This window comes from Myotis myotis, unplaced genomic scaffold, assembly GCF_014108235.1.
Source record: "Myotis myotis isolate mMyoMyo1 unplaced genomic scaffold, mMyoMyo1.p scaffold_m19_p_2, whole genome shotgun sequence".
In the NCBI taxonomy this organism is placed as follows: domain Eukaryota; kingdom Metazoa; phylum Chordata; class Mammalia; order Chiroptera; family Vespertilionidae; genus Myotis; species Myotis myotis.
In genome coordinates this window covers 106,768,481-106,777,793 of record NW_023416324.1, presented here as the reverse complement: position 1 = coordinate 106,777,793, position 9,313 = coordinate 106,768,481, and the positions used below count along the sequence as shown (strand labels likewise).

Here is a 9,313-nt window from a genome sequence, read left to right as displayed (position 1 = left end):
CAATTTCAAGTTAATTACACAAGTATACTGAAGCATAACATAACTAATCTGTAGATTATGTCTGTTATTTGTTAGTAAAAGAGCAATTCAGCATATGGTTATTCTCACAAAATAACGTATTGCACTGGCAGGCAATATATTTTTTTCCATGAATTTATCCAAGATAAGACTCTCATTGGAACTATTTTAAAACTGGACAGTTCATTTTCTGTGACTAGGAATAAGCTAATATTGTCAGGAGAATTCTTTCAGGTAAACAAAGGTCAGTTTCCTTGTAATTCTATTCTCTCAATGTACCTCAATTCTGAATGGTAATTATGTAAAAAGCTTCACTCAGGAGGAAGAATTCACTAAGAATGTGGACCTATTATCTTGGCATGTCCTTGTATTTGTACTTGGCTAATAGTGAGAAATTTGAATTTCTGGACACTTGATAATAACTTTATCTTGATTGGTTGGCCTTTAGGATTTAGCATGGGAGTATCCCTACTAGATTCAGGTTACGAGAGTCTCTTCTCTGCCTCACTGAACTGTCAATTAAGTCCAGGTTTTCTTTCAATAGAATGAAAGTAGGCTGATGAGCTAGACCAACCTGCAGGGACTGACACAGTTTAAGATTTGGAAGAAGGATAATTCAGACACCTTTCAAAATAGCTTTCTCTTTGATGTACTACTAACTCAGACAACATGCGGTACCATGTGGAGGCTCCCTGACATTTGATGGTTAATGCTACTCCTAAGTTAGAAGGATCCCACCAGGGACCAGGACCCCCCAGTATCTCTGAGTGCAACCTGCTGCGCTTTATAACATTAGTTTGGTGGGGGGGTGTCATGACAGTGCTTGAATATCTTACATAATTCTGACCCTACTATATTTTTATTGTTTTGTTGGAACTGCAAGTAATATGAGCATTTTAGGTATATAAGTTATGATGGCATATGAGATATTTATTCTGATTTGCAGAGAGACTTAGGAGCCTGGACTGGTTTAGGATTTTCCTATTGTATAATGACTACCTATTTTTAATTAAACAACCAGCTTTCAACTTTGTTACTTTTATTTGACTTCAAAATTTTCTAATTTTTTAATGGTGTCTTGAGTGGGGAAGAGAAGCTTCCCTAGAAATAAATTATTAAGGAACTATAGGTATTGTATATATTCATTCTATAAATGAAAGGCAAAAATAATATTTAAGAATACTCGCTGATGCCTCAATGTCCATGTTGTCACAAATGGCATGATTTCATTTTTTAATGGCTAAATAGTATTATGTACAAATATAGAATCATCATTGAGAATGAAACTAATAAATATTTGTCAGTTAAACCTCAATCAAAGATATGAGTATCTTAATTATGACCACAAAAAATTAAAATAAAAACTATGAGAAAACATGTGCAATATGAAAAAAAGAAATAATACTCACTAAGAGTTTTCTGCTAGTATTCTACATAAAATATATATATATATATATATATATATATATATATATATATATATATTAGTTTTTATGACTAAAAATGAATTTCTCTCATCCTAAATTTTACATCTCAACTAGGGAAACAGACCTATTTTATTTAAATGAGATTTGTTATTTTACAGTTGAATGCAGATAATTAGCTCTCTTCATCCCTTCCATCTCATTTTGTTACTGATTTCAGAAGAAAGAGAAGCAGAAAACAAGTTGTAAATTGAAAAATGGAAACAATTTCATAACATTATTTTTAATTTTATCAAAACTTTATTGGTATAGGCTCTAGGATAGGAGCTAGGGTTTTATTTACTTAACAAATTTAATTGAGCCCTTTCTACAAATCAGGTACTATTCTAGGAATTGAAGATAATAGTAGCAAGAATTCTCAGCCTCATTGAACTTATGTTCTAGTGAGAAAGTCATACAAAACCACAATATATAAGTAAATTCTAAGGTTTATTAGGTGATGAGTGCTATAAGAAAAATAAACCCGAATAAGAGGAATTATCTAAATTAGGAAGTTGTAATTTTAAATGGTATGGTTTCAATGATTGCAGAAGGCAATAGGAACAGCCAGCATTAAGGCTCTACAGTGGGAGCATTCTGGGAGAGGTTCAAGACCAGGAAAGAGACTAGAAAAGTTTCAGCAGAGTGTGGGGCAGGTGAGATATTACAAGTTGAGAGGTAATTGTGGTGGATCAGACCATGATGGCAGTATGTGCTATTGTAAGAATTTTAGCTAGTCACTCTGAATTAAGAGACACCATCAAAGAGATTTAATCTTATTTAAATTTTAGAAAGACCCCTCTGGTTGCTGTAATGACTACAGACTGTGACAAGAGAAAGTGGGGGCAACTGGGTAAGGGTGGAAGCAGAGTTTTATGCTCTTGATGGGTCTTAGGTCTAGTTCAGAAACCAGATATGTTGACAAATTGTAAAGGTGAGTATTGAAGAGGAAGTAGGAGGAAAGTGTGGTCTGAGAAAAATGAACTCATCTCTAATTCTGCTCATTAGTCAATATTGAGACTCCTTCCAAGATGTGGAGGCAGAAAGAGACTGAAGGTCGGTAATACATTTTTATTTATAACTAGTGGCCCGGTGGAGGGTCTGTTCCTCAGCCTGGCCTGCACCCTCTCCAATCTGGAACCCCTCAAAGGATGTCCTACTGTCAGTTTACAGGGATCAGGCCAAAACTGGCAGTCAGACATCCTTCTCGCAATCCGGGACTGTTGGCTCCAAACTGCTCACCTGCCTGCCTGCCTGCCAGCCTGCTCACCCCCAACTGCCCCCCACCATCTGCCTGCTTGCCCCCACCTCCCCTCCCCACTGGCCTGCTTGCCCACAACTCCCCCCATGCTGGCCTGCTCACTCCAAACTGCCCCCTGCCCACTGTCTTGATCACCTCCAACTGACCCCCACTGATGGCCTGCTTGCCCCCAACTGGCCCTTCTGCTGGTCTGCTTACTCCCAATGGCCCCACCCCCCACCAGCCTGATCACCCACAACTGCCCTCCCCTCTTGGCCTCTAACCGCCTCTTACCTCAGCCCTGCCATCATGGCTTTGTACAGAAGAATGTCTGGAAGGTCTCCTGGAAGGTCTCCCAGTCTAATTAGGATATTACCTTTTTATTAGTATAGAGGCCTGGTGCACAGGTGGGGGCCGGCTGGTTTGCCATGAAGGGTGTCCTGGATCAGGGTGAGAGTTTCCTTGGGACATGGGGCAACCTAGGCAAGGGGCCTGTTGTGGTTTGTAGGCTGGCCACACCCACATGGGGTGAGGGTCCCCACTGGGGGCACGTGGCCAGCCTGGGTGAGGGGGCTGAGGGCTGTTTTCAAGCTGGCCACACCCCCTTCAGGGTGGGGTCCCCACTGGGGTGCCTGACCAGCCTGGGTAAGGGGCTGATGGCTGTTTGAAGGCTGGCCACACCCCCTTCAGGGTGGGGGGTTCTGCTGGGGTGCCTTGCCAGTCTAGATGAGGGGCTGAGGGCTGTTTTCAAGCTGGCCACACCCTTTTCAAGGTGGGGGTCCCCACTGGGGTGCCTGGCCAGCTTGGGTGAGGGGTTGATGGCTGCTTGCAGGCTGGCCAAGCCCCCCAGTGGGGACCCTCACCTCATGGGGGTGTGGCCAGCTTGGGTGAGGGGCTGAGGGCCATTTTAAGGCTGGCCACACCCCCTTCAGGGTGGGGGTTCGCGCTGGGGTGCCTGGCTAGCCTGAGTGAGTGGTTTATGGCTGTTTGCTGGCTGGCCACAGCCCCAGGCAACCCAGGTTCCCAGCCCCTCCTTCATTGGAGTCCACAGCAACTGGAAGCAGATATCTGGGATTTATTTATCCTCTATAATTGAAACTTTGTAGCCTTGAGCAGAGCCCACAGCTGGCCAGGGCAGGCGGGAAGCTTGGCTTCCTCCATTGCCAGGGACAATCCAAGCCTCCTGTTCTCTCCAGCTCCGTGGCCGCCACCATCTTTGTTGGGTTTCTTTGCATACTTGCTCCTGATTGGCTTGTGGGCATGGATTGTTGGTGTAGCAGAGGTACAGTCAATTTGCATGTTTCTCTTTTATTAGACATTTTAATTTTTATATTATACACATTAATTTTACGTAAGTTTAGAAAAGTATAAATTTAAAAATAAATATTTAAATTTTAAAAATAGAAAACAATTATAATTATAATGCCATCATCAAGAAATGGTCAGTGTTGGGATTTCAAGATGGCAGTGGAGTAAGTGGATCTTTTTTGCATCTCTTCTTAAAACCGAACAGGAAATAAAACTAAATTGAGGAACATTCACACTGAATTACCTACTGAAGACTAGCTTAAGAGGAGACTTTTAATAAGGAAGGGCAGAAACCATCTCAAGACTAGTAAGAATAGTGGAGTCATGAGCAGGGCTGGCCCAGCTCACATGGATGGCAGGCCAAGGGTGAGGAGGGATATTTTGGCTGTGGGGGGTTTTCCCTGAGAGTAGTGAGGCCTGGATCCTAGGATGAGGTCCCCTTCCCAGAGGACCAGAGCTGAGAACAAGGGCTCACATATCATCCAGCCATGAAAGGCAGTGGGGCTTCTAATCACCAGGAAGAGTTGGAGCCTGTCATAATTAAAGCCACTTAAAAAGAAACAAAACAAAAAACCCCAGAGCACAGGGTTTTCATTTGCAGCCACTCACCTGAGTCTTTGGTGGAAGGAGGACGGTGTGAACAAGAATTGCCCAAGGAAAGGCTAGGATAAGAAGCATTGAGAAAAGACTGGAAAAGTAGCAGCTGGGAGACCTGTGATGGGTCACCTGCCTTCCATATTGCAGCAACCATTTTCCCGGAGAGGCACAAGCCCCTCCCAGCAGCAACAGGCTGGGAAAGGCAAATATGCTGCCCTCAGGGATATAGCTCGCTCCACGCTCAGGAATCAGGTGATGCCCTGCTGAGGAGACAGTATCAGAGGCCAAGCCTATGGGTTTGAACAGTCTTAGAGAGAGGGTTATCAGTGACTGGCTTTGAAGTGGGACCACAGCCCCTACCCCCGTCCTGGGAACCTGATTGGTACTTCTGCCTCAAGAGAGACCTTATAGAAACTCCTGGTTTACAACAGACCCCACTGGACTACATAAGAGGGGCTCCACCCTCCCAAGATTAGGGAAATATTCCAGGACAGACTCAGATGTATGGCTCTGTGACAGGGGACAGACTCACCATCTTCTCTAAAATCTGAATGGCATCTATCCCCCACAGGAGACTCAGAGGTCCATCCCACCCTCCAGATTCTACCTAAAGAGCTTTCGGAAAGAGTGTTTATAAGTAACTAAGTCTTCCTGCTGGTAGAGACAGGGAGAGGTGGAACCGGAGATGCCTTGAAACTTTTTCTGACCCCAACCTGGGCACTGAGCTGCTAGTGAGTTGAACTTAGAGCACAGTTTTGCCCCTCCTGCACACAGGCAGTCAGGAACTGTGGATTGCTTGAAGTTTCAAACAGGTTGCTGAGAGCCAAAATGGACAGCTTCTGACAGTGGATAGCACAAAAAGACCTCCAGAAATGCCAGGAAATGGCAGTCAAAACAATCTGTCTCAGTTAACATAAGAGCAGGATCCAAAGGGAGCTCCCAGGAGGCACTAAATTCTGCCCAAACTCTACTTCATTTTTTCTTTTTGCATTATTTTATTGCTTTGTTACTATTTTCGTCTCTTTTTTTCTCTCATGTCTCTTGTTTTTCCACTTTTCTTACTGTATTATTTTTCTTTTCTTTTTTAATTTTTTTATTATTTTCCATTTCTTGTTTCTCTTCTTTAATCCAATTAAGAATTCTTTCCTCCTCTTTTCTTTTCACTATTTTTTATTTCTTATACTTTATTCTTACTTTTCCTCTCCCTTTTTTCTTTCATATTCCTTTACCATCCCTTTTATTTCTTCTAATATTTTTTTTTTCTTTTTGTTTCTTATGATTGTTCTCTTTGCTAATTTCCTTTTCTTTTGTGGTTGGGATATTTTGTATGTTTTTATTTTTGTTTTGTTTTATTTTGCTATGTTTTGTTTCATTTGTCAATATGTGCACACTCACATGATGTTGTCAGGATTTAACCTCACAGCCAGTCAGAGGGGAGATTCCAACCACACATTGTACAACAACAATCAAGACCCAATTACAATAGGAGAGCCCAAATAACCCACACAAGGGACATTCCTAGATTATCCAGCTCAGGAGATCCATGTGACTGCACCACTGGGTCCCACAGGACACTTATTACATAAGAGCACCCACAAAGACTGGGAGGCATAACAGTTCTATCTAATATGTAGAAACAAACACAAAAGAACAGCAAAAAAAGGGGGGGGAGGGAGGAAAGTAAACAACCATTAAATGAAAGAAAAGGGGAAAATTCCAGAAAAAAAAGTGAAATGAATTGGAGGAAAGCAACTTATCAGAAACAGAGTTCAAAGTAATGGTTATAAGGATGCTTAAGAAACTTGGTGAGAATTATAAGGAACTAACTGGGAACTACAACAACATGAAAGAGAAAATAGAAACCATGAAGAAGAACTAGTCAGGCCCTTAGTGTGGCTTAGTTGGTTGTTGGTTCAATATCCTGTCAGGGCACATAACCAGGTTGTCTATTCAACATATGGGATATGCAGGAGGCAGGCGATTGATCTACTGTTCTCACATTGATGTTTCTTTTTCTCTCTCTCCATTCCTCTCCCTCCAAAAATCAATATAAATATTCAGAGGAGAAGGCCTGTAGTGGGTTGGGAACTGGTGGAAGGGGACAAAGGAGGGGAAATGGGGAATACCTGTATTACTCTCAACAATAAAATACATAAACTAAGAATGTATATTTTAAAAAATAACCAGTCAGAAATGAAAAAAACACACAACATATCTGACATCATGAATACACTGCAGCCCTTGCTGGTTTGGCTCAGTGGATAGAGTGTCAGCCTACTGACTGAAGGGTCTGAGGTTCAATTCCAGTCAAGGCCATGTACCTCAGTTGTAGGCTCAATCCCAGGCTCTGGGCTTTGTGCAGTAGGCAACCAATTGATGTGGTTCTCTCACATCGATATTTCTCTCTCTATCTCTCTCCTGCCCTTTCACTCTCTCTAAAAAGAGTCAATGGTACACTGCAAGGAATCAAAAATAGATTGAATGAGGCAGAGGATTGAATCAGTGATTTGGAAGACTAGGTTAAGAAAGCAACCACACTCAGAGCATCAAAAAGAAAAAATTAAAAGCAGGAGGATAGTTTAAGGAAGCTTTTGGACTACATAAAACATAGCAATATCCAAATCACAGTGGTGCTAGAGGAGAATAAAGGGAGCAAGGAGTAGAAAACCTGTTTAAATAAATAATGACAAAAAATTCCCTATACTGGTGAAGGAAAAGTCACATAAGTCCAGGAAGTACAGATAGTCCCAATTAAGATGAATCCAAAGAAACCCACTCCAAGACACATTCTAATTAAAAGGACAAACATTAAAGACAAAGAAAGAATCTTAAAGGTAGCAAGAGAGAGACAGAAAATTACTATCAAGGGAGTTCCCATTAGACTGTCAGTTGATATCTCAACAGAAACACTTCAGGCTAGAAGGGATTGGCATGAAATATTCAAAGTAATGAAAAGCAAAGACCTGAACCCAAGACTACTTTATCCAGCAAGGCTATCCTTTAAAAATGAAGGTGAAATAAAGAGGTTCCCAGACAAAATGAGGCTAAAGGAATATATTATCACCCAATCAACATTGAAAGAAATGTTAAAGGGACTGCTTTAAGAAGAAAAACAAATGTAGAGAGAGAAAATTATAAGAATAAATAAATAAATAAGTACCCATCAATAATAACCTTAAATGTAAATGGACTTAATGTTCTAATGAAAAGACATAGGTTAGCTGAATGGGTAAGAAAACAAGGTGAGACCAACCTCAGAAAATAGATTCACACAGATTGAAAGTGAAGGGATGGGGAAGTGACAAGAGGCTGGGTTCAGCATGTATGTGCGTCCTGCTGGGGGATGGTACAGATGGCAGGATGTCATGGTCTGGCCTCCGGGGCCTCAACATAGCCCTGAGTTATGGCCTACCCCTGATCCCCTGGCTCTGGGCCACCTCCCTCATAGCCACCCTGAATCAGATGCACTGTCTAGGGCAGCCGTGGGCAAACTACAGCCCGCGGGCCAGATCCGGCCCGTTTGAAATGAATAAAACTAAAAAAAAAAAAAAAAAAGACCATACCCTTTTATGTAATGATGTTTACTTTGAATTTATATTAGTTCACACAAACACTTCATCCATGCTTTTGTTCCGGCCCTCCGGTCCAGTTTAAGAACCCATTGTGGCCCTCGAGTCAAAAAGTTTGCCCACCCCTGGTCTAGGGCCTCCAAAGTGGCCACTTCCAAAGCTGGACCCCACAAAAGGCCAGCCACAGCTGAAGGGTGTGGTTCTGCGCACATTCATTTGTAAACCCAAGAAGCCCAACTCAGCCAACTGCAAGTGCTGCTGCATTCAGCTCAGCACAGGCTGTGAGGCCATCTGCTTTATCTCAGCAGAGGGCCACAGCCTGCAAGAGCAGCATGTTGTGCTTGTGCAAGGTGGGTGCACCCAGGACCTGCCTGGTGTCAAGCTCAAGGTTGTGCATGGCGAGTATGACTGTGGCCATGTACAGAAGAAGAAGTGACCGTCAGGGGCACGGTGGGTTGTGTTTTATGTAGAATAAGAACCTTTGTCTCTGGGTTCCTGCAGTGTTCTTGGGAAGCTAGGCTAGTTCTAGAAGCAGCTGGCCCTGGTTCAAATCCACCAATAGCCCATAGGGGTCCTGGGTGTGAATTAGTGTAGAGTGTTGGTGCAAGAGGCTTCTTCTGCTGGAACAGTACACTATTGCCATCTGATGAGAAGGGGTTGCAATAAACACACACACAGAAAACACACACACACAGACACACAAAAAAACACACCAAAAAACAACAACAACAAAAAAAAACCAGAAAGTGAAGGGATGGAAAAAAATATTCCATGCAAATAAAACACACAAAGAAGCATGAAAAGCTAGAGGAGCAACACTCCTATCTGACAAAATTTACTTCAAAACAAGTCAAAAAAGAGACAAATAAGTTCACTTCATAGTACTAAAGAGATGGATCTAATAAGAATGTATAACCCTGATCCACTGAGCCAAACTGGCTAGGGCAGATTTCTAACATTAAAAAACACACGTCTTGAGAGATTAAAAATGGCGGCAGAGTGAGTGGATACTGCATGGACACGCTTCCAAGAAAAAACTGGAATTACAACTAAAATACAGATAAAACTTCCTGAATAATCCAGGGAAGACTCACTGGAGAGAACCTTGATACTTGAGG

General features: G+C 42.2%; 1 protein-coding gene across 1 annotated transcript; it reads left to right on the top strand.

Moving 5' to 3' along the window:
• The first annotated feature begins 7,986 nt into the window (after nucleotides 1-7,986).
• Nucleotides 7,987-8,631, top strand: LOC118675380 (28S ribosomal protein S12, mitochondrial-like). The gene is made up of 2 exons (XM_036348020.1): nucleotides 7,987-8,095; nucleotides 8,330-8,631. Exons 1-2 carry the CDS (start codon nucleotides 7,987-7,989, stop codon nucleotides 8,629-8,631), a joined length of 411 nt encoding a protein of 136 aa, XP_036203913.1.
• The last annotated feature ends 682 nt before the right edge of the window (nucleotides 8,632-9,313 follow it).